General features: G+C 36.7%; 4 protein-coding genes across 10 annotated transcripts; 2 read left to right on the top strand and 2 right to left on the bottom strand.

Annotated features, from left to right (window-relative positions):
• The first annotated feature begins 2,847 nt into the window (after positions 1–2,847).
• On the top strand, positions 2,848–6,583 carry LOC141623110 (BTB/POZ domain-containing protein At3g49900). The gene is made up of 4 exons (XM_074439179.1): positions 2,848–3,200; positions 3,295–3,364; positions 4,322–4,852; positions 5,478–6,583. Exons 1-4 carry the CDS (start codon positions 3,025–3,027, stop codon positions 6,321–6,323), a joined length of 1,623 nt encoding a protein of 540 aa, XP_074295280.1. The 5' UTR covers positions 2,848–3,024; the 3' UTR covers positions 6,324–6,583.
• Positions 5,477–9,371, bottom strand: LOC141623111 (uncharacterized). Of its 3 annotated transcripts, none has more exons than XM_074439181.1 (5): positions 9,286–9,371; positions 8,269–9,149; positions 7,495–7,654; positions 7,331–7,401; positions 5,477–7,024 (listed from the first exon to the last, which is right to left on the bottom strand). In XM_074439181.1, exons 2-5 carry the CDS (start codon positions 8,449–8,451, stop codon positions 6,794–6,796), a joined length of 645 nt encoding a protein of 214 aa, XP_074295282.1. In that variant the 5' UTR covers positions 8,452–9,149; positions 9,286–9,371; the 3' UTR covers positions 5,477–6,793. The 3 variants fall into 3 exon arrangements, with proteins under 3 accessions (XP_074295282.1, XP_074295283.1, XP_074295281.1); XM_074439182.1 differs by having other exon boundaries at positions 8,269–9,152; positions 9,286–9,323; XM_074439180.1 differs by having other exon boundaries at positions 8,269–9,335.
• A 999-nt stretch (positions 9,372–10,370) lies between these two features.
• LOC141623109 (peptidyl-prolyl cis-trans isomerase CYP65) lies at positions 10,371–16,540 on the top strand. Its single transcript, XM_074439178.1, has 11 exons — positions 10,371–10,757; positions 10,852–10,914; positions 11,007–11,110; positions 11,274–11,365; positions 12,526–12,615; positions 12,704–12,782; positions 12,867–13,237; positions 13,837–14,093; positions 14,193–14,481; positions 15,681–15,794; positions 16,098–16,540. The coding sequence occupies exons 1-11, from the start codon at positions 10,630–10,632 to the stop codon at positions 16,290–16,292; spliced, it is 1,782 nt and encodes a 593-aa protein (XP_074295279.1). The 5' UTR covers positions 10,371–10,629; the 3' UTR covers positions 16,293–16,540.
• A 1,119-nt stretch (positions 16,541–17,659) lies between these two features.
• Positions 17,660–23,845, bottom strand: LOC141623108 (uncharacterized). Of its 5 annotated transcripts, none has more exons than XM_074439173.1 (3): positions 23,444–23,845; positions 21,959–22,549; positions 17,660–18,663 (listed from the first exon to the last, which is right to left on the bottom strand). In XM_074439173.1, exons 2-3 carry the CDS (start codon positions 22,508–22,510, stop codon positions 17,818–17,820), a joined length of 1,398 nt encoding a protein of 465 aa, XP_074295274.1. In that variant the 5' UTR covers positions 22,511–22,549; positions 23,444–23,845; the 3' UTR covers positions 17,660–17,817. The 5 variants fall into 5 exon arrangements, with proteins under 5 accessions (XP_074295274.1, XP_074295277.1, XP_074295276.1 ...); XM_074439176.1 differs by having other exon boundaries at positions 21,959–22,446; XM_074439175.1 differs by having other exon boundaries at positions 21,959–22,534; positions 23,444–23,838.
• Between the last annotated feature and the right edge of the window lie 1,281 nt (positions 23,846–25,126).

The raw sequence follows: 25,126 nt of genomic DNA, 5'->3' as shown, positions 1-25,126 counted from the left end.
CTGTTAATTATCTCACCATCATTGTACCAAAGCCCATCATGAATAAACCGGCGTACTGATAGTTGATATGCTACAATGGTGTATCGTACTTCAAATATTTTAAAATTACCCAGCACTGATTGGGCTAAAGCTACAAAAGTGCTCTTATTTCATCAACCCGGGAAATAAAAAAGGAAATGTGGCTCTCGATATTCACTCATGTTCATGAAAACTGTAGGATTATCCATGAACGCTAAGATCAACTGATAAAGAGTTGTTATAACTTTATCAGAGGTATCGGGTTTACAGTATGTATGTATGTATGGTTCAAGGGATGACCAAAATCCATTTGCTTGTCAAAGGATTGTAATCAAACACTTTAGTATTCGGTCCAACGGATACTCCGTCTACATTCTATACGGGGTTGACCCAACCAAATCCTACCAAATATGTGTGTTATTTTGACAATTACAAACTAGTGTAGATCCCGCGCATTTGCGCGGTAAATATAGGCCTTTTAATTTTTAGTGTATTAGTTATAGATTTTAGATTTATATCTTGCGAAATTTTGTAAAAAATAACTAATATTAAAATTAATCAAAAGAATTGAATAATTCCATGAATTGTGTTTTTTATGAAAATATTTTAACTACATCAATTTTTTTAAAAAAAATCTTTTTTCGTCACGAAGTTAATAATATATAGGTGATACAGTTTTTATGTATAGATTATTTTAAATGGAAAATTAGTTTAATAAATGAGAATCTAACTTGTTTCCATATATAATTTTGAGCACTTTGGAGGGAAAACTTTAAAAAAGTTGTATTCTCTTAATATATAGGAGGATTTATACTTTTAAAATTTGCACCTCATTAATATTTATCAGTTCACTCTATTGTATTTTGATATAAAACAAAAAAATTGAAATGAAAAACTAATAAAAAAATTTATTGAAGTTGTGAATTTTTTTAGTGATTTTTTTTTTTGTTACGAAGCTAATAGTAAACATGTGTTAAGTTATTCTCTACAGTAATAATTATTGTATTACTGAAAAATTTAGCAACTTATACATTATAATTTAATATCAATTTTATTTTATTTTAATGAAAAAATCATAATCTTGAATTTATTTTAAAAAAATAGAGTTTATTTATAAGAATATATTCATGGAAAAGATAATAATGTAATGAAAGAAAATTTTATTTATTACCTTATTTAGCTAGATGCTTTTTGGAGGGAAAACTAAGAGAATTTTTATTCTCTTAGTAGTAGGGGGGATTTACAACTTGCAAAAACAATAACATTACTCGTGTTTTAATTAGCTTTCACATTTAGTAAATTAAGAAGTATTCCCTTCGTTTCAATCATTTGTTTGCCCTTTTTAATTCTTTATAAGGAGTATTTTAATTAAATGCAAACAAATGATTGAGACGGAGGGACATAGGGTTAGGATTGCCGCCTCCACTACTCTATCACATAAGTATGAATATTGTATGATATTGTTCGCTTTGGGTCGAGCTTACACATATTTGTTTCTCGGCTTTTTTCCAGAAGGCATTATACTAATGAAATGATGGGTTTAAACTATTTTTCTAGGATGGAACTTGGGTTGCTACTCCAACAATCCTTTCAAACCAAGGACTACACCAGTGTCCTCCCCTACAATAGTAATATGTCCACCTTGTATCGCCGTTAGCATCCAACGGGACTCGTTGCTTGATATGTACATTATAAGGAAGGAGTTTTGACACAAGGCACTAAAATCTCCAATTGTGAGATCACACCAAGTGCTCATCCACATTGTAAACATAGTCCACTACCTTGGCACCACCACACACTGGATCAAGCCGAACCATTGACTCTGAAGTCTCTGATACAACTTGTTAGAACTATTAACTCCAGTACACCGTCACATTAGTATGATTGTCGGCTTTAGGCAGAGGCCGCAATTTTTATTTTTTCTAGGCTACTTCCTATTAAAAGGCCTCGTGCTAATGGATAAGTTGATCTCGTATAAATAAGACACGACTCTTCTATCTTTCTAATGTGTGACTTGGGTTGCTACGCCAACACGGAGTATACGTAGCTTTGATAATATAATCTTGTATTCACAAAGTTACCCATGTACTCCCTTCAAATTTTAATGTTCTCCCCATTTCTCTATTATATGTGAATAGTATTTTAATAAAATGGAAGAATATTAAAATTTGAGGGAGTATAAAAGTTGATAGTGGTCTAAGAAATATGTCCATAACTTAGTTTTGACTTTTGAGAAACTATCTACATTGGCCATTTATTTTCCACTACTACAAACTTGTCCCTAAAATGCACATTATGTATACAAAATCAAACTCCCTCCAAAATCCAAAATGAAACAGCTTCAACCTCCATCTCTAACTCATCTCTATTCTTTACCCAACCCAATTTGTTTTTTACCAATTATTCCCACCAAACAAATCAAAAACTACCAAACCAAGAAAATCCTTGATATCTTATATAGTTGGATCCCATACAAAATATAAATATTTCCACTGTACTTTTTCATGAATTTCACTATTTACTCCCTAGTTTACTACCAATAAAAACACCCCTCTCCACTTCACTAAGTAGGTCATCATTAAGACGAATGTATCCATCTTAATAATAAAACAGGTCAAATAACAGCTCACTTGTATAGATGAGTCAAATCTTTTGCTAATCTTAACGCATTCTATTTTTGTCTTATATGTATGATACTTGATCCGTTTTAAGGTAAAAATGGATATGTCCGTCTTAATTGAGAATTTGTGTCATTTCATTGTATTGCATTAAATACTCTCACAAGGTGTGGAAATAGCAATAAATACATTGTTCTACCAAATTCCATATATAACTGGCACAGTATTTATCACCCTTACACAAAACTCTTACACACTATTTTTCCTACATTGAAATTATTATCATAATAAAGAGACCTTTTTCAGAGCATTTATACTACAAGGGTCCTCACGTTATTAATTTGTTTTTTCTCAACGCATTTTATTCCAACATTATTTGGAGTTGTGTATGAATTTAAGTGAGGTTGATGAAACCATGAAACCTGGTTGGAATAATAAGCTAGGAGTTGTGGATACAATCTTCGAGGATGACGATGAGGATGAACTCGACTCACTTTCCTCGTCTCCGTTATCTTTTCCTCTCTTCTCGCCTTCCTCTCCTCTTCAATCCGGTATTGATGCTTGGTATGTCTATACCTCCTACATTTTCTGCATTTTACATTTTTTTTTTATCTGGTCACGTTAATGAATTATAGTGTGTTTTTTTTTTGTTGTTAAGGACGGCCGTGACTGGTAGGCAACCAGACGTGAAGATTCATGTACGAGGCATATGTTTTAACTTGCACAAGGTTTGTTCTAACGCTCAACAAATTGTATTTATGATTTGATGAAATGAATTTTATTGTGTACAGGCGTACAACATATTCTTAAATCTGCACTCAATTAATTCTGGTGCATAAAAATTAATCTGTACCCGTTAGAAAAACCGTTTTTTTATTAATTTAATTTAATTTGTCGAAAAAACAAAGTTTGACGTTAGTTTTGGATTTTGACCATGTAAATGTAAATGTCATTATGTCAATGTGATTTGTTTTAGGATGTTGGTCCAAATTAGAAATAAGTTGATGTTTTACAAGAGCAATATGATAGCATACCAAATATATAGATATGTCTCCATTTAAGAAGATCACATGCCCATTTAATTTGACCAAATTCCTTGGTTCATGCATCTACTCTTGGAAAAACTAGTTACCTTGAGCATTTTCTTAATCTTAACATTTCCAAATTAGCAAGCAATTAGGCTAATTACACTTCGAGACCTAGTTATAAATGTAAAATGTAAAATGTACAAAGTCGGTAATCCTAGTGAAAGACCTTAGTTATGTGATCGGGAAGGGTCAGGCACCCCTTGATCATTTAAGTTTCTAATTAATCGGCCTCCCTCTACTCGGTGGTTGTTTGTAAGTATTCGCATGTTAGATTAATTGTTTACATTATAGCCCCTTAATTTTTATTTCAAAACCCGTAATTGGGTATAATTCAATACCATAATAAATAATAAATCAGAAGAAAATTTAAACTTACGACCTTATCGTGGACACTAGACCGTAACCTTAAACGAATTTATGATTATATTTGTTAGAAAAGTTGGCAACTAGTTTTGGTGAATTTGGTAACTAGTACAAGTACCATCAATTGAAATGAATACAAAAAACGTACAATAGGTCCATAAATTATTACGGCATTGAATTCCATATGAATAATAAATACTAACACTATTGTGACGCATTGACATAATTTCACAGGACCCACTAATTTCAAAAAGCAGTTACCTTAAGCGCCAATTAATTCGAGTCTCGGAGTACACTCTCTCGCCACCGTTAAAAGTAGCTGCGGACACCTTCAAACTAGTCGCCGACTTTTGTTACAGCAACCACGCCGCCATAACGTCCTCCAATGTGGCGGCTCTGAGAATAGCGGCCGAGCTTCTTGAGATGGATGTTGAAGATGGTGTGGAGGATAGTTTAAGGGAAATAACGGAGTCATACTTGTGTAATGTGCTCTTAGATAACAAGGAGTCTACGTATACCATTTTTCGGGCTAGTTTGAATTTGCTTCCTGAAGCGGAGCAAACGGCGCGTATAACAAGTAGATGTCTTGAAATGTTGTTTTGCACGGTGGATGATGGTGACTGTGATAGTGGCGGAGCTTTTAGTTGTGCTGATGGGCTTAAGACGGTTTCACCGGAGAATTTTGAAGTGATTGCAGACTCGATGCAGCGAAGGTTTACTAGAAGTCATGATCTCTTGTACCGGGTGATCGATCTTTATTTTCTGGTATGTACTCTAGGTCTCCTACTTTTACTGTTTATATGCTTAATTGTTGTGTTCTTATAATAGGAATTAAAATGACTCGCAAATCGCATTATTATCCTTGAGTCCTTTCTTATGAAGTAACCTTTAATTCGAGGCATTAGAGCAGGGTGGTTCTACAGTTTGTTTACAACTCGATTCATTACTTTGATTAGCAGACTAAAACTAAACAAGTAATTGTAACAATTAGACCGGGAATTAGACACATACTTCTGTATCTCAGAATTACGACGCAACTAGTGCACTTGGTAATGAACTTTTTCCCATCAACATAGATGGTGTTCTTGATGTCACACCACACCAATAATGCTATCATCGTACTGTAGGTACTGTAAACAGTAACACCATCAATAATGTTAATCTACTACAAGTATCTTCTCATCAGATTTCCCTGTTACAATTCATAAATTACTACGAGTACAAAAACGTATTGGAATAGTTACTGAAATTGACTGAAGTACTGAAACCTGCTAGTCTTCTACCCTTGCACATTCAACTTTTTTTGTCTGTGTCCCCTTCATACAAATTTGTAATAAATACAATAATGCATCTACAGTAGACTGATTATGACTAATGCTGGTTAAAACAGGTATACAACGGTAAGGTAATGTCGGAAGATCAGAGAACACAGATCACAAGGTGCATAGACTGCAGCATTCTGTCAGAACCACTCCTGATGCACGCTGTCCAAAATCCTCGAATGCCACTCCGTTTTGTCGTTCAGGCCATGCTTATTGAGCAGCTCAACACCCACCGCTCTATCTTCTCTGCCATCAACACCACCACTACCACCGCCATCACCAAACCTCGTCCTCACCATGAATTTCCTTCAGAGTCACCTGCGACACTCGGAGCCATCCTAGAGCGTGATGCAGCCCTTCGCCAAGTAGCCCACCTTCGCTCGGCCATTGACACTACAACTTCGAGAATCCAAACCCTTGAGAAGGAACTGTCATTTATGAAGAAAATATTGGGTGACCGACAGAAGGAGAAACGAGAAGAGACCGGGATTTTGTTGTTGGAGGATGGTGGAAAGTCGGCTAGTTGCCGGTTTAGTCTTAATGATGGCAATAATCATAAGGTGGAAAGAGGCGAAAGAGGGTCTGTGTCGTCAAGCATGGTGAGATTATTTGGGGGCGGTAAGACTAATAGTAATACTACTGATATTCCTAAGCACAGGCTTGTTGGATCTTCATCGTCATCATCGTGGTGCATGCAGAGTGATCATCGAAGCCCCAAGGCTAATGCAAAAGGGAATTTCCGACAAAGGTTGATTAAGGGATTGAGAAATGTATTCGGAGTCAACAATAAGCTCAAGAAGGACGGAAACTTAAGTGAACATAATAAGGGTGTTGGACATGATCAAGAAGAGATAACATTTGAATCATTTGCTAGGAGTAATTCTCTACCACATGATAGAAGCTCATTTGGTTAGCGAGGGTGCTTAAACTAGGGCGAGTTTAGTAAGCTATTCGGAGTTTAGACTTTATTGAAATTAGGTGATCCCACACTGAACACTGTTATATTAATCAAAGAGCTTTGTTAAGGTACTAAATTAAGGTATCTTTGAACATGTAACTATGCACATTAATTCTTAGTATAGAGTTTCAGGTTACCAAATAGGTATGTAATGCACCATACTATGTGGCTAAATTTATAAAATTTCATCAATAAATAACCGACACAGTAATTCAACCCTTATGCTCCATGATTCTAGCTTAATTCTCTGGAAAAAAAAGGTCACAATAATTTGCCACTTAACAACGCGCAATGTGTAAACAAACGCCTTAAAAGACGACAAACATAAAGAGTTATGAACCTCATTGCAGCCTAAAAGCATAAAATTAGAACAAAAGAAATTTGGGAGAAGGGAAGATGTTACAGGAATACCAGAAGGTCTCGTATCTAAATTTTACGGTCTGGACGTTGCAACTGCATTTGTTTAGCCATGGATGGAAGCCATCTTTCTCCTCTGATTTTCTTTAACTCGGCTACCCTTTCTTCCTCTCTCTTAGCAGTTTCTTTGGCAGCCGCTTCTTTGGCTTCTAATCTAGCTTTAGCCTTTTGACATGCCTGTTTTGCGGCAGCTACGATATCTGTCCCCTCAACTGCAACACATCTTAGTTTTCTTTTGAACTGCACCAATGTAGATGGAAAAGGCGGAGAATCAGTGGTCACTTTTATCATGGAGCGGAAGGAGGGGGCCTAATGCTTCAACAAGTTTGCCTTAAATTGCATATAGATCCTCTAAGTGGCAATAGTGTGTATATTTCAATCAAAGTGGAAATATATTTTTTTTCTTTTCAATCTTTATATATTTTGGCCCCCGAAATCAAAATATATTTCCACTTTGATTGAAATTTCTGTCCCTGCAAACTGATCTAGAGTGCATGCATCACAAGAGAAAACTTCAAAGGAGAGGGTACTAGAGCAAGAGTAAACCTTGTTCGATTTTTCATCAAGCTCTTCTCCAGGAAGAATTCTCGGTTTCTTTGTAGGTCCCTTGAGTTCAACTGGAAGCAAGAACAATGTTTATTCCCACAAACCATTCATATTAAAAATTGAGCCTATTGAATGGATAAAGCTCAAGAAAATCTTAGGTATACCTTGATGATCAAACACTATACCGACAGGAGCTTGCTTGAATAAACGAACCCCATCTCCATTGGAAGCACAATCATCTTCAATGACATTACCGTTGACATGGTCCGAGTCTTTTACCATGAACAATGATTTTTCCAACATGTCATCCAACACTTTTTGTGCCTGTCAGTTATGATCAAAACAGCACCTGCGCCTAGTGAGGGACAGTTGAAACAAAACAACGCTACATATTTAATAGAATTCGCATGATATATTCCATGTCCTTCTAGCAAAGTCGAGTTTTTGTTTGATGCTTAATCCCTAAATTCTTTCTTCTACACAGAGAGCGGGCAATTATTTGTAAGGGCGCAAAGTTACTCGGGAATCAGTGTACCAGGTCTGATACTAGTGACGAAAATCTCCCAACTAAAGCCACAAAAGCCCTCAATTCATCAACAAATCAACCAAGTTCTGTTCAAGCCGGTTCACTGCATGTTTTTACAAATTCATCCTAAATAGGGGGTAGCATATAAAAGTATCGACCGGGACATAGGGGGTAGCATATAAAAGTAAACTATTGACAGGGACAGAGAGACTATCAAATAACTTCTCATTTCAAGCGGATTTAACTACATTTTCCAAAGTCCCCTCAGGTATTTAAAAATTGTAGCTTGGGGACATCAACAGCAACTACAACATTTGTCTCGGGCGCAAATTGCAGGGTAAGGGGGAGTCGGATGTAGAATTGAGATACATATGGATAGAATAATAAAATGAATGAAAGAAAAAGAAGGGACCTTGATTTGGTAGTGTTTAATGGGTTGGGGTTGAAGAAAGTGGGAGTCATCGTCGTCGTCAGAGGCAGTTGGGCCGGGTTTGGAAGTGGGCCCCGGAGTAGAAGAGGCGATATCGTTAATGGCGGCCTTCCATTCTTCGTTACCGTCTTCCTCGCTGCTGCTGCTGCTGCTGCTGCTGCTCATTCCGCTTTTCTTTCCCTGCTTCCTGTGTTTCCTGCTGTGTTGCAACTAAACCCGTCCCAAAACCTCCGCACCTTTTTTTCTTATGGGGTCAAACGGTCAAAAACCGTGTAACCGAGCCGATTAAAGTTCAACTGGACTTGGAAGCGGCTCGGAAACTTGAGCTTGGGTTGAGAATCTGCTCTGAAACTTGACTTGAGCTCGGAATCGACTTGGAATTTTCTGAGCTTAAAAAATTAAAGCTCGAAATTGGCCTCGATTAAGCTCGAACCGGTTAAATCATTATTTTCTTTACTTTCTTAACTTTTAAATCAAATTAAAAACAAATATATTTTAAGAAAAATTTAAATAAAAAATAGGGCAATTTGCATATTACTATCTATTAAAGTCTAAAATTTTCAAAATACTACCCAATAAGTCTATTTCTGCAAAATACCACCCAAAACACTACAACTAAATATATTATACCACTTTTTTGACGAAAACTGCGAATTTGGTACTAATAAGTTGCCGGGAGCATGAAAAATGACAACTCTACCCTTACTTAACACACTCCCCCCTATTACCCACCTCACACTCTCACATTTGCCACTCAACCTCTCTAATCTAATCATCTCCTCTCATAGTACTGTAAACCACAATCATGTCAATGGACTTCAGCCATGTGAGCGAGAGTTTCTTGAAGACATCAAATTCTAGATCTACTACAACAAAACCCAGAAAAATTCAAAAAAAAAACGACCGGTTAATTGTTGAGAACGGAACAGAATAATGGTAGAGAAGAGAGATACAAATTAATGGAGACAAAGAGTAAAGTTTAAGAGCGAGAAAACTTACCTTTAATGGAGGAGGGAAAAGATGGGTTGAAGAAGAAGATGATAATGGATGGAGGTTATGGTTTTGAATAGTTATGTTGAATTAAGAAGGGGCAATATGGGTATAAAGTAATTGCAAAAAAAAAAAAAAAAAAAAATTGGAACAAAGCCAATCTTACGTGAGATTGGTACAATTAGTTGTGTTTTCCGTCGAGTAGGTAGTAAACTGAGTATATTTGCAGGATTGTAGGTAGTAGATGGCAGATTTAAGCATAATATGTAGTAAAATAAAAATTTCGAACTTTAATAGGTAGTATTTTGTCATTTTTCCTAAAAAATACTTATCAAATATAATCAGAAATGCAAAAATAATATTTTATTAAGAGCAAAAACAGTTGTAAAATGTCATAACTAAACATAATTAAAAAAATAAAAAATAAAACGTGCCTAAACGAGCTTTCGATCCAAGTTCTACTAAGCTCGAAAACAAAAAACTGATTCTGAGCTGATTTTAAGGGCTTTACAAACAAGTTCAGATCATTTCGACCGAGGTGATTCTGAGGGTTTGACGCGACTTTTCAAAATGGTTTTTAGGTATCGAAGAGGTCTTAGGATTATTCTTTTGAACTTAATTTTGCTTAACTGAACTTAATTATAAGAGTTTAACTTTTCTAAACTGAACTTATAGGAGCTTAATTATAAACCGTAAATTCAAAATGACTTTATTTATATTTTTCATTACGTGAGAATGAATATTTACTTTTTTTTTTTTTTAATGAAAATCATTAGTCAATACGTTTTAACAAGTGAAATGTGATTTTCTAGTACAATGAAACTAAAAACATAAAAAAAAAACCTGGCCATTTAATAATTAACCTCTAACTAGAACTGTTCATGAGTCGTCCCGTTCATGAACCCGGCCTACAAAATAAGCGGGTATGAACAAAACATTTTAAAAAAGTACAAAGACTATGGTCCAATTATTTCATCCCGAATCTGCTAACCCACTTGTCCATTGGCCAAAATTTTTGCAGGATCCCGGTCTATGTCCAACCCAAACCCGCATTTAATAATCTCTACCGACTCTACCCCTAATTAATTTGTACTGTTCAAAAACTAATCAATTGGACAAAAACAAGCTGCGGAGTTATCGGTAGTTCGTAACTTCGTATAGCATACAAAATCAAATTTCCTGGAAGGGGCTTGATTTTCTAAAAACAAGATACGGATTGAATCCCGGAGTGACGAGAGCCGCCTTCCTATCTCCGCCGCCGGAACCTCCATAAACCCAAAACTAACGCCGTCGCATCCACCGCCAACCACCATCAAAACAGCTTACACTTGAACACTCACTAACACATCAAAAATGGGGAAAAAGCAACACAGCAAAGATCGTATGTTCATAACGAAGACGGAATGGGCTACCGAATGGGGCGGCGCTAAATCTAAAGACCTCCGTACTCCCTTCAAACGCCTCCCTTTCTACTGCTGCGCGTACTCTTCACTTTATTCTCTTCATTACCGCTTTTTCATTTCTTATTACTCCTATTTTTGGAATTTAATTACCACAAAATCATTGTTATTGCAGGCTTACGTTTACGCCTTTCGACATTCCGGTTTGCACTAAAGATGGTTGCGTTTTCGATACTATGTTAGTTTCTTCCACTTTCTTATTTTGTGTGGTTTGGAGTGAATTGTTGATTGTTAGGTTTAATTTCTGTTTTGTTGATTGTGGTTGGATAGGCATATTATTCCGTATATTAGGAAGTATGGCAAAAATCCTGTTACTGGAGCTCCGCTTAAGCTTCCTGATCTTATTCCTCTTTACTTCCATAAGAATTCCGAAGGTATTGCCTTTTCCTTTTATTTTTATGTTTGTTGATGTGTAATTTATCTATGAATGAGTGAATTTGTAAATCACATTTGTACGACCTCGCTCGTTGTGTATGTGTTAGTCAATTATACTTCAATTAGTAGCTAACATTTTATCTTTTGTTACATTTCTTCCAGGGGAGTTTCATTGCCCGGTTTTGAACAAGGTTTTCACTGAATTTACGCACATTGTTGCGGTGAAGACCTCTGGAAACGTGTTCTGTTATGAGGTCGGTTCATTTTTCTTCTCTAATTGTAATTACCTATCAATTTGTCTGAATTATTTATTTAGTAGGATAGAGTTATGTTACCTGAGGTATAAACCTCCTAGTTTACCCACTTTTCATTATGTAAATACTTCATAGATGTAATGGGGTTGTTATTCAAGTTATGGATTTCAAAATCATGGATTTGTTCATTTTAAGGTAGTCTCTCCATGTCTTACTCTGTTCTTGTTATCGTTTCTGTTTCACCACTTTGTATAATCTCTGTTCTTGTTTTACTACTTTCCGACGGCTTGGAGCATAAAGTTTTTGCCTCACTTGGAAACTACTACCCAGATCTTGTAACAAGTGCATGCGCTCCGTTTGTCGCCCTTTCTAATTTCTACCATACACTTTGATACCTTATGCCTACATCATTATCTATCAGCGGATGTGCTAAGTTTGTTGTGTTTTACTTTTATAATGTTTGACCTTTTGGCACTATTTATGCGTTTTAACTTTCAAATTATCAATTTGGTTCTCTGAGACTTTATGCAGTTTTAATCTTTTGTCATATACATATGTTTCCTTATGAGAAAATTGATTTAGAGCAACACAAAAAAAGAGGTTATAAGTTATTAGCATTGGAGTAAAATTGATGATGGTTAGAGGGTGAGGTGGATATATCAGAGGGGCAACCAGAAAACATCTCAGCGCTTGAAGGTTGTTAGGAAATGTGCACGTACTTGCTGATGATGGGGAGTGATTGTATACAGTTCCCGCTGGACACCTCGGTAATAGTTGGGAATGCCACTTGGTTGATTGAGAGGAAAGCATAATGATGCTGTGAAAGGAAGCAGATGTAGAAGTTCGCTAAATTTCATATCGTTCTTTTTAAATATAAAGATGTAGGACAATCATTTCCGATCTCACATTTGAGCAAATTAAATTTAACCTTTGGGACAAAAAATAAGTCGCACTTTCTATTGCTCATTCCAATATACTCTAGTTCTAAAACTAAATTTATTTTGTAGTTTGGAATTTTATATTTTGCGCCACTGAAAAGCTATGTTGATTACAGTACTTTGTTTTTATTTGTTTTTGACTTCAACATATTACATACGTAGTTGACAGTTTGACACAAAGGCTACTTGTCAGACCGTGACCTGTTTGCATTTCTTGTATAGGCAATTAAAGAATTGAACATTAAAACGAAAAACTGGAAGGAGCTGCTCACAGATGAACCATTCACTAAAGAGGATCTTATAATAATTCAGGTGAGTAACAGCATGAATTTATTCAGCTTGTGTGACTCTGTCTTCCCTGTAGAGCTCTTGCCTGAGGATTTTGGTGTTCATTGTGCAGAATCCTAATGAAATTGATTCTAAAAAAGTTCTTGATGAGTTTGATCATGTCAAAAGGGGCTTGAAAGTTGATGATGAAGGTAATGTGTAAATAGGGCACTATTAGTAGTCAGCTGCCTTATGATTTTCTGCATATGTTTAATGTCAATATTTTTTTGAGATAGAAATGAAGAAAATAGAATCAGATCCAACATATAACATCAATGCGACGGGGGACATCAAACAGATGCTTGCCGAACTTGGAACCGAAAAAGCAAAACAGGCAGCATTGCTTGGAGGAGGTGGAAGCAAGGCGCAACAAGAAAGAGCTGCTGCACTCACTTCTTTATTAGCTGCAAGATCACGTATAGCTGCTAATGATTCTAAGTCAAAAGGCAAAGATGAAAATAGACAGGTGTTTAGTGTAGTAGATGCTGCTTCTGCCTCAGTACATGGAAGAAGCGCTGCCGCCGCAAAGGCTGCATCAGCGGACAAAACAGCTGCTCGAATAGCTTCACACATGGCTGGTGAAAGAGCTCCTGTCAATGCAAAGATGGTTAGTTTTAGCTCCCTAATAACTTTTTTTTTTGGCTCATGTGATAATAAAAGACTTAATTTTAACATGGCATTCATTTTATGTGTGATATGCGGAAATTAGTTTGCAGCAAAATATTGCCAATAGTGGTAATGTTCTCTGTTCTTGTACATGGAGTTGAAAGCATGTAGCTTTAGTTTGGGATTAAAGTAAACTCTCGTGATTGTGGCTTGGCGTCTTTGTGCTCAAGAATATTGTTTGTTGTATGTCCCTGGTGTGGAAAAGCACCAGCTGCTTGCTATTAGCCTTCCCAAGTTTACATAGGATTAGAGTCTTTTGGACTGCTCTTCTCATAAACAATGCATTCTAGATCCTGGTTTCTTCAACCCAGCTGATTACTCCATCTAGTAGATAGTTATTTCCATTTATAAGGTCATATTCAGTTTCCCTTGTATAACAGAATGTTTTTTCTTAGTAAATTTGCTAAAGGGATATGAAGATAAAGAAGTACAAGTACTTGATGTTATGCTCCCTTACCTTAATTTTTTTTTTTCCGGACATTGTTTAGTTTCTTTGTGAAAGCCAAAATGTAACAGCGTTGATACTTTTGTGTGCCTCAGGTAAAGAGTCGTTACACAACTGGTGCTGCATCAAGATCCTTTACTTCCACATCTTATGACCCTGTAACAAATAATGATTTTGAGTATGTTAAAGTTGAGAAAAATCCCAAGAAAAAGGGATATGTACAACTGCACACATCACATGGTGACCTAAATATTGAGCTACATTGTGACATCACTCCTAGGGCATGCGAAAATTTCATTACTCTTTGTGAGCAAGGCTATTATAATGGTGTAATTTTTCATAGAAGCATAAGGTAATGACAAGAGATTCCTTTTATTACCATCTTATGTGGCTCACCTTTTTAACTAGTTTGCTAAGTCCAAACTGAAGCCTGACTTTCAATACTTGCTAGGAATTTCATGATTCAAGGCGGTGATCCAACTGGTACTGGAAAAGGTGGTGAATCGATTTGGGGAAAGCCTTTCAAGGATGAGGTTAATTCAAAGCTGCTCCACACTGGAAGGGGGGTTGTTAGTATGGCAAATAGTGGCCCTCACACCAATGGTTCACAGTTTTTCATATTGTATAAATCTGCCAATCATTTGAACTATAAGCACACAGTGTTTGGGATGGTAGTTGGTGGCTTGACTGCGCTTTCCACCATGGAAAAGGTTCCTGTGGATGACGATGACCGACCTCTGGTGAGTGCCTTCTCTTTTTAGGTGCTATTTTGGATATGTTCCAGTGTTCATCACATAGCATCGTAGTATTATCAGTCTTTAGAAGGACCAGTGTTCACGGATGGTATTCCATACCATTATAGAGTTAAGATTGTTATAGTTACTTTCTTGACATTACAGTTGTTATAATTTTCTACTGTTTTTCTACAGTCTCGACTCTTGAGGCTTGAGGCTCGAGTCTCTTACGTCACAACTATTATAGCAACCTATTGGTAGCCCCATTAATTAACTTTTATTTTTAAAAAAAAAAAGACTGTGAAGGGGTTGTTAATGGTTGTGAGCTGTAAAAGACCCATTTCCTTTGTGAAGATCACACTTTCTACGTTAATGCCACCAATACCTAAGCTTAATACTAATGGAGTGGATTCTCATCTACGGATTAGCTGCTTGTGTTATGAATTTTGATGTCATTTTGCATTGGCACTAATGGAGCTCCTTTATCTTAAGCTGGGAAGTGGAAAATTGGGGTACACATCACTTTAACTCTTGCAGTTGCAAAGAGGCTAGTTCTTTGAAATTTATGACTGGAGAGCACTTGTCGCTGTCAACTTCTACTCTGAATTTACTGGAAATTAATAATTGGAGGTTACTTCAGCTCACATTTTATATACGGTGTAGTTTGTTGTATCAGGGGTTTATAGAGTACCCTACAAGCGAGTCTTACTTAGCCTCTCCGACTATGGGACTGTAGAAAACTGGCCGGTGGGCTCTTTTAAAGTAAATCAACTTATTTTCAAACTTGAAGTCCTGAATTCAAGTTCTCATTACTCACACTTACAAAGACGGCTCAGTGTGCCTTGTTTAACTCCTGTTTCCTGGATGGATTCATCTGTGCCCTTAAAGGCTTTAATATTGGCCTACAAGTTTTGTAGTTTCATAATATGAGATTGCCTTGGTTATTGAATCCCCGAACATCAAATGTTGTGACTGTGGTCCTTTTTTATCATCTTATACGATGAGACCGTTTCATTTGACACCATTTATCTGGATTCTGGTCCTTTACGGAGCTTCTTTCATGAAATGAACATTTTAGTTTGTTTCTGCTGCCTACCATTGTGTTTTGGGGGAGACTGGAGAGGGAAGTCGGATGGTTTGCCTAGCCCTAGGTTAACACTGCAATCATGTGCATCTTGACACAAGGTTTCTTTGTTGCTTTTCAGGAAGAAATAAAGATAAACAATGTTACAATATTTGTCAATCCTTATACTGAACCCGACGAAGACGAAGGGGAAGAGAAAACTGAAGAACAGAAGAAGGCCGAGGATGAAGAAAATGTGAGTATAATTTTTCATCCCGCTGCTATCACTGGCATTTTATAACTGATCCCTGATAAAATTTATGTAATGTTGAGTTAGCAGCGTGGGGGAGTAATCAAATATCAAATATTCTATGCAATACAACTCCCTCCACCCTTTCCCTCCCCCATTTCTGTGAGAGTGTTGAGACGGTCTTGCAAGTTCAAACATTTTTGTATTCGTCATTTACTTATTCTGTTTATGGTTAACTGGTGGTGTGGGTCTTACATGTGAGACCGCCTCATAATTTTTGTACTTTTCTAATACTTTAATACCTTTCAGGAAAAGGTGGGGTCCTGGTATAGTAACCCGGTGACTGGTGCAGCAGATACGGGTGGTGGCATCGGGAAGTATCTTAAAAACAGAAGTGCTCAAGCTGAAGCAGTTGCCACTGACATTACTATACCCGCAGCTGGTACCACGAAGAAGAGGAAGGCGGGTCCTACAGGAGAATTCAAAGATTTTTCTGCTTGGTAAATATGTACCTTTTGAACATTTTGTTCTATAATTGGAAGTGTGGTTGCTGTAAGTCTGTAACTATAGCGAAACAGTTCAGGTGAAGGAATACTGCGCTGTTTACATCGTAGATTAGGTCACAACTCGCTAGGTATACCGGATACCTTAGCTTTGAGTTTTGTACTTTAGTTCCATAAGAGCATTAACAATAGTAGTTCTTATTCTTGAAATTATCACTAAGAACTTTATTTAAAGAGTTGATCTACTAAATCATAAAGTTGATTCTTAATTTTAATAATTGAGTTCTAAAATAAGAGCTAGGTTGCTAAGCATATAAAAATGTGATGACCAATGACCATGACATAGAAAATGTGAAGTGTCTTTAAACTGTCTATTTCCAAGAAGAAAAAAACGTTACCTCTATTGTGGATTAAAGTTCTTAAATATTGGTATTGAAAAATATGATATGGCATGAAAAAAACTTTATATAGAGATCTGCTATTGCTATTGTTATTGCTCTAAGCCCCGAGCATGGAGTCAATGGACCATGGTGTGAGAAGATGCCCAGACAACTGGTCACAATGCATGAGCCAAATGATCTTTTTCAAGGGGAAACAATTGTAAAGAGTCCACAGAGCACAATAGATAGGTATATGTGAGATTGATAAACGCGAAAATCAGCAATAATCAGTTCTGATGTCGGAGTACTTGTCCTCAAAGGGGATAGGAATTAGGATGTGTATCAGTTAAAATTTTGTACGAGTCACTTTTTCCCTGGCTACTAATTATAACACTTATTTTGCATTGTGCTTCATAATTTTGGGTATTAAAAACCAGAAATCAAATTACTTACATATATTTAACATAACCATAGTTGTAGTGAAATGTTCAGGCATGTGTATCATACATATTACTTGAGGTTAATTGTGTCTTTGCATCAATATATAAATCTTCAAGAAGCTTTACAACAATTTTCGAATGGTTTCACCATAGTAGTAACCCGTGAGCAAAATTTGATTCCGGACACTTTAATTGCCAACGCGAACAATTTTCGAACCATTAGTCTTGTAATTTGAGTCCAGACATGTAAACGTTTGGAACAATCCTGAAACAGTATATCTAAATTCCCATCAGGCGTTTGAACAATCGCCTTCAAATTCACCGCACGTTGACGATCATGATAAACCCATGGTCACTTCGATACCCTGTTCTACTCTAACTTGCGCATGCTGGTGATTAGTCTTGGTCATGACAGCTGACAGGCCTTAATGCACGAGGAACAGCTTAGAAAGCCTCAAGCTAACCACGGTTATGAGAGACTTTTACACGAACCTGGTAAGTAAAATGATAACAATCAAATATCCAAGGCTATAGGTAAAGTATCAAACTTTCAAATCAGCAGAGTTTTTTTTATTTCAATCAATCAACATTTCCTAAACTTGCCGTAAACTGTGGAACGAAGTAACTATTAATGTTACAGATATTTCTCTTTTGTACATAACACTCAACTGCTAAAAGGAAAAACAGCTTAAAAGTATACCATAACCTATCCACTCCACTTGTATGGAAGTTTCCATTTCCTGTGCCAATAAATCGAAACTCGGGAAAACATTGGAAATCCAAACTCATAATCGAGGGGCTGATCTGCAGGACCCGCGACATTCAGTGGCAACCAGACATACCTTGAGTCCTTTAGATCGGCTGGGTTCCATCGGTCCGCCATAAATAGAAAGTAATCAGGGAGTCCTGGCAGAGGTAGTACAAATGTGCTCTGTGCAAAAAAAGTTGTTTCTCTGAAAATTTTACTCCCTCCAATACATGGATTTCCCAGTGTATCCCACGGGCCCATAATGAACTCCGATGCATGAGCCATCGCTTCATTTGGTGCCCAGCCGGAGCAGCCTGATGTGATCATGTAATATGTGCCCTGGTGCTTGAATAGAGCCGGGGCTTCACGGTGCTGCCCTATGAGTATCGGTCTCACCACATTCAAAAGGCCCAGATAATCATCTGTAAGTGGCCCGATATGGAGTTCACTGTTATCCACAGAAGAGTAGACAATGTATGCAATACCGTCATCATCCTTGAAGACCGTCATATCTCTACTGTCAAAACCATGTGGACTTTTGCTATGAAGGTACTCAAAGGGGCCGTTTGGGTAGTCACTGATGGCCACACCCACATGGGCTTTTGTATAATTCACATTGTCGACATGCATCCACATGACATACTTTCTGGTTTTGTCGTTGTAAAGGACTTTTGGTCTTTCGAGGACATTTGATTTATGAAGGTCATGGGTTTCATCAGTTTCCTCTGCGGCAAGCACAATACCCTCGTTCTTCCATGTCCATAAGTCTTTGGAAGAGTAGCAGCCAACACCAATGATGTCAACCTAGAAGGCAATCAACATACATTTAGACAGAGAAAAACAACAGCGGAAATCCAACAGAGTGCAATAATATGAGAAGAAGAAGGTTTCCATTAATGATTTACCGTTATAGATACACCTATTTTGTCAAATGAATAAAATGGTAAAGCACCGCCTCAGGCAAAAAAAAAAAAAAAAAGAAAAGAAAAGAAACTAAACAGCAAGTACAAAGTATGTCATAGTGACTTGGATTCAAGGCGCTATTTTTTTTTTTTTTTTTTTTTTTTTTTTTTTTTTTTTTTTTTTTGAATTAGTTGGAAGTTGATAACTTTGGTGCTACTGGGAAACAAATGCTTATTGAGCTTCGGGAGCACCATGCATACACCCATAAACTATATTCACCTAAGCACACTTTCTCATATTCATCTAAACACACCATCATCTTCACCTATATACACAATATAGCTCAAAAGAGTATGACTATCAAGTTCACTTGATGCTAATACAAAGAATCTAAACTACTGGCGTAATTCTAGCCTTGACAAAATTTGAGGAATTTGCTAAATTGATTTGATGCACATAGCTTATAGGCGAATATCACCCCAAGAGCACGATATTAGTTACTAGCTGTTGTTCGAGTTAATATTTTATTTCCAGTCCATGCCCATGAAATGCAAAAAATTCTGCTCTTCCGGGCCTTGTGAAGGGCTTAACCCAAGGTATGATGGTAGTCATGTTCTCCTAGAAGTGAAAATTGACAATGGACATATATATGTATGGCATAGAGTAGTTGTCAAGAGTCAAGACACATGGCCAGTCTTAACATTTCAGAGTCCAGACCTCCTACTAAAATGATAAGCAATACTTTCTTGCAAACTAAGTTTTGAAATGTGCAGGCGCACAGACGGCCAATGTCTGGGAGGCAAAAAGTGAAAAGCATGAGGCGCACCACGACAAGCCGACAACGAGGGCCTACAGCGATGAAGCACAAGGCGAAGGTGTGCCTCATAGAAAAAGGCAGCACTGCTTCCCAATAAAATATGTAATTTCAAGATTAAATTTGTGCAACCCCCTTTTTTGTTTACAGGAGGGCTAAGAAGGCAGAAACCACGAATAATGGGGAAAAGGGAATAGTATAATAAAAGAACTAGTATATAGAAATATGGAAATTAAATAGTAGTATGTCTTCTTGTTGGCTGCGCCTTATGCGCAAGGCGGACAAAAAGAACACCAGAATGTTTTGGTTATGCGTCTGTGAGATTTGCGCCTAGGCATTTCCTAGTCATAAATTCTTAACAAAGCTTGTAAAGACGGCTCAACAGTGAATGTTTACAGCTGGCAAAGAGAGGAATACGGAGATACTGGTAGACAGTGAGAGTACACTAGTAATAGCCAGCAAGTTTGCTTCCCAACTGACCCAAATTGTACTAGATAGCACAACTCAAGATAGCAAGGTTCAAAACAAAGTCAATTATTAGAAACGCCTCAGGCCAGTAGGAGAATAAAAGTGCCTAAACACTTGAAAATACGAACTCTTGGAATCTATGAGTAGATGTGACGACATAATTCACCAGGTGTTCAAACTGTGATGATATTCAAAAAACAGAAACCGTTGAATAGTCCAAGCTTAAAATCTGATACTATACTAGTAAGCTTCTGATATTGATTTGATTCCAACAGTTAATAACTTATATTATCAGAACATTGGCAGATCTTTCTACCGCGTTAGGGGAGTATAGACCTGGCAAAAGTATACCGAATCCGAAAAACCGATCAAAAATACCTGCATCGACACCTGACCGTACACCCGAAAGGTACCTGAATTGATTCGAAATCGAACCCAATTTGTAATATCCGAAATAGACCCAAAATTGAATGAACCTGAACTGTTTCAACCTGAATTGTTTTAATCCGAACCGATATATACCTGAACCGATTTCAACCCGTACATTGATGACAGAAACCAAACATTAAAACCCAAAATGACCCCAATGTACCTAGGCGTCACATCTAGGGTGTCCTTTTGTACATGAGTGTCACCCATTTGATGTCAATGAATTAATATTATATCGTAGTTATACAAAAAAACATTATTTATTACTTTTAAAAAAAAAAATTATTCGTATTATATCCAATGTTTTGAATAAAGACCCAATCCCTTGACATCCGATCCGATTATGACCTGATTCGAATCTCATCTGGTCTGATATTAACCCAACTCGAACCTGGACCGATCCGAAATATCTACAACCGATTAAAAGTCAAAACTGAATCCAACCCGAATTGAACCGAACTGAAATCGAAAAAAAAGATAAACCGAAATAACCCGATCCGAAAGAACCCGAACCGAAACTGATCCGATTGACCCGTTTGCCACCTTAACCGCGTAGCCAAAGTTTTTATCAGATAAGGAGCTCAGGGAAATAGAACTTAAAATTATCCCCACATCAAAGACTCTTAAAGTAACTCTTAATCCTACATAGAATCTTGATAGGTTTCACTCTTAAGCCACACGGTCATGAAGGATATATAAAGGATTTACAAGAGGACAAAAATAGACCAGTTTTAAGTTTCTAACGTCTCAAAGTTAAGCAATAAGGACAACTCATGGGAAAGAAGAATTGCAACGACTAATCAGAAAATGTTACATGAGATAGCAGGTAAGATGAGATGAACAAATGCGCAACGTTCAAATCTAACCTAGTAAACCTAATAATAAAACATATACAAAAAATTAGCAAGAAAAAGGAAACAACAGTAGAGTAAATGTTAAGATAAAATAACACATGCACCAAATTAGACTAAAGAAGCGAAAATCTCAATTTGAGCTTTGTTAAGAGATGTAAAGAATCCAAATAGTTTGTATATTTTTCAAACTTTTGCTTCCCATATTTAAGATGATGGCAAATAACAACCATAAGCCAAAATTTTCAAAGAAAAACAGAACAAATTCTTCAACTTCATTTTCCCCGAGTCAAAAAAGAGACACGCATCTCTATAAATTTGCCATGTTTACCTGATGATTTTTTTTTTCAACTTGATGTATGGTCATGAATTAAACCACTGTGTGCACTGTCACCTACAGAATATTTATCCAAGTATATCGCAATTTAATAAAATTGCAGCACAGATTGCATGAAGACATTTAATAGTGAAACCCTTTACTGCCTTCTGTATCATGTCAGCAGTCTTAATGACCCTTGTGACTAAAAACTCCCAAATGCCTTCCAGGAGTTGGCCATTTCGGATTTAAAAGAAGAAGAAAAAAAGAGAAAGAAAATGACATATATTGTAGTGTAAATCAAGAAGAGGAACATACTCGTGCTGCTCCCTTCTTATGAGCGTGATAGGTTGGTCCATCTTTATACTCTCCATACCAGTAATATGTCTTTGATCCCTCGTCATACAAAATGCCACCGCCATGAGCTTGGATAGGGTTTCCATCCGTGTCTAACCAAATTCTTCCTGGATAATAATAGAAGCTATCACTCCCATTGATTGGATTGATCGCGCTTTTCATATCAGGGAAGAAAACGTGCCGAAGTTGAGAAGTCTCATCAAGGAACTCATCAATAATTGTAGTTGCTTTTTTTGGTTTCCTTTTAATAGCTCGTGGAGACCGTTTTCTTGGTGGAGGCATTTGAATGTTCTCCTCGTCGACCTCTTCAAGCTCACGGAAATGTTTCTTTGTGTGTACTTGTGTGTCCAAACTGAAGGAATCCTTCTGGGGGTAAAGAGAATAAAGCTGAAGCAACAGAAGGCATCCAACCACACTCCATACTGCAACAGGTAGAGAACATCTGCTCCCTGCACTGCAACGCAAAGTGGTTGGTTTCCGGTATTTGTTCCTCATTCCCAATTTCTCTCGCATATTATCCCGATGATAATTCTGCAACTAAGAAAATGCAACCTATGCAAATGCAAGAGTTGGTCACCACAAAAGTGGTCTATACAATTGAAAGAAAAGGAAAATACATGTATCTGATAATTAAACAAATGATTTCACAACACCACCTGACAAAGGAAGATTTCCGTCTCCAAATTGTGTAAGAGTGCAAGATAGCAATGTTTTAAGAGGGTCACAATTCTCAAATGACATACAGTGTATACCTATAAGCCTAACTATAAGTTACAATTATTCCACACATTTCTGACTTCCCTATTTCTCCGGAAACTTTTTCGAGACACAACCTTGTACCCTTCTGAAATTTTAAACTTCCTTTAGATTCATTTATGGTTTATAAAAAGTATAAATACAAGCATTGTGTGTATAAATACGGCCTTCACCCCATCTACATTGTTCCCATTTGACTGCAGTGACCAACCCGATACCAACTTTGACCATTAATTTCGACATATCGATCAAAGTTGACATTAGTAGACCGTCAAAGTCATACCAGGACAATATAAATGGAATGCAAGGAGTATAAACTATAAACACGACAATCACTATCTAGTCGACGAATCGAGATCAAACTGAATCACATACATACATACATCATTCACCATCTTGTATCCACTCAAGGAGAAAATAATCCAAAGTTTACAACATACAAATTCAGCAAAAATAATTGATCAACTGAAGAAGACACATGAAAACTTTACAGATAATGTGCAAAAAAGACAGCAACTACTAATACAGAACTAAATACCCACCAACTAATTAATACAGAAAATACTATAATTACATATATCAGCATTAATTTTGATCATAACAGCTAAACTACAACCAATTTTACATAAAGATTATAACTTTAAACCATAAAATTAACAAAAATTGACAAAAGGGGGTTAAATTAATTACCAGACATTAGGCCAGTAGAATAGAATATGCACCAGAATTTGCAATTTAATCAAATGTTCAAATCTTCTAATATTATCACTTCAATATCACATATTAGCTCAAATTTGGCTAATTACAGGATTTCTGCACAAGTTTTTAAACTTCTCTGGAAGGGAAAAAAAATGGAGTAAAAAATGAAAAAAATGAATCAGAAAAATGGGAGGTTAAGTAGTCAAACTCAGAGTATAAAATGGTGGGATCTAATCTGAGAGTGAAGATGACTTGAAACCCAGAAAATAAAATAAAAAGTGAGTTATGTTTATATGATGACTTGAGTTTGAAGGGTGGTTTCTCTCGTTTTATTGAGGTGACAACTGTAAGACCTTTGAGGACTCTTGGAGGAGTTCTTAAGTTTCACGTTTCATGGGATCTCTATCACTTATACTCACCTTTAAGGTGAGATTTCATCGGATGGGTTGGATTAGAGCTGTGCATCGTAACCGGCCAATTCAGCCCAGCCCAATCTGGCGTGTCTATTTAGTAGCCCGGTCAGCTCAGAGCATGGCCCGGTACCATCTGGTCTCCCCCTCAAGCCGGGCTAGTGCTCACATTTCATAGGCCCGGCCCATTCCAACACTAGAAAAAGCAAAGGGGCTAAGCCCAACCCGCCCTAGTCCGCTGCTAAGTTGGTTGGGCTCGGGCTGGACGAAACCAACCCATCACTGTGCCCAGCCCGATCCCTTACTCGTGTCGTGCCTGGGATGCTAGCCCTTAACCCACTTCGCCATGGTCGGGCCCAGCACACACCCCTAGGTTGGAGTGTTGGATGAAGAAATTTCATCCGTCATCCATGCATAAACAGATTTTATTTTATTTATTAAAAATATTTTAAATATAATATATTGTTAAGATATAAAATATTCAAATTTTTCTACTCTCAAAATATATATTTGTGAAACTACACGCTAGAAAGTTAAACTAAAATAATTATCTAATTTTATTTTTTTAGAGAATCAAAAATCATCATTTTTTTAACTTGAACATATAAATACACAATCACCATATTCACCCATTTCATCCTCAAATGATCGATGGATGACAGATGAGTTGGATGTAATTTTAAAGTGACAAATGGATGACAGATGAGGCTTCACCCGACCTGAACCCGATTCATTGCCATCCTTATTGTCAACTTGCCATATTTCGTAGAATTCAAAGCTATTTATCATTTCGTTACTTTAATATTTCATACACCGGGTATTTTATTGAAATTAATCTTTTGAATCAGTAGAATGGGATGAAAATAATTTTCTTTTATCGCGGATTTGTTTGTCATTTAAGTTCATGTTATTAATGTGCATGGAAATGTCGCCTAATAAACCAATTTATAATAAAATGGTATCCTCCGTTCCATTTAATTATTTACGTTTGCTTTATGCGCATATACCAATGCAGGTTTTCTTTTGTTCATATCTTTAGCTACGTGTTACTAAAAATTATAAAAATTTGATTTTCATATAATCCATTCGGTGAGACGATTCAAACAAGATCTCACATGACTATCTTTTTGTTATATATTAGAAGTTGTATTGAAAATTCTCCTTACTAATGAATAGTGCCAAAAAAAGTAAACGTAAAGAAACAAATAGAATGGAGGAAGTATAAAACATGAAAAAAATTTAAATAATAACAGGTAGTTGGTAA

This window comes from Silene latifolia, chromosome X (genome assembly GCF_048544455.1).
Source record: "Silene latifolia isolate original U9 population chromosome X, ASM4854445v1, whole genome shotgun sequence".
NCBI classification, from domain to species: Eukaryota; Viridiplantae; Streptophyta; class Magnoliopsida; order Caryophyllales; family Caryophyllaceae; genus Silene; species Silene latifolia.
The sequence above is the reverse complement of the archived record's forward strand: the minus strand, read 5'-3'. Positions and strand labels throughout refer to the sequence as shown.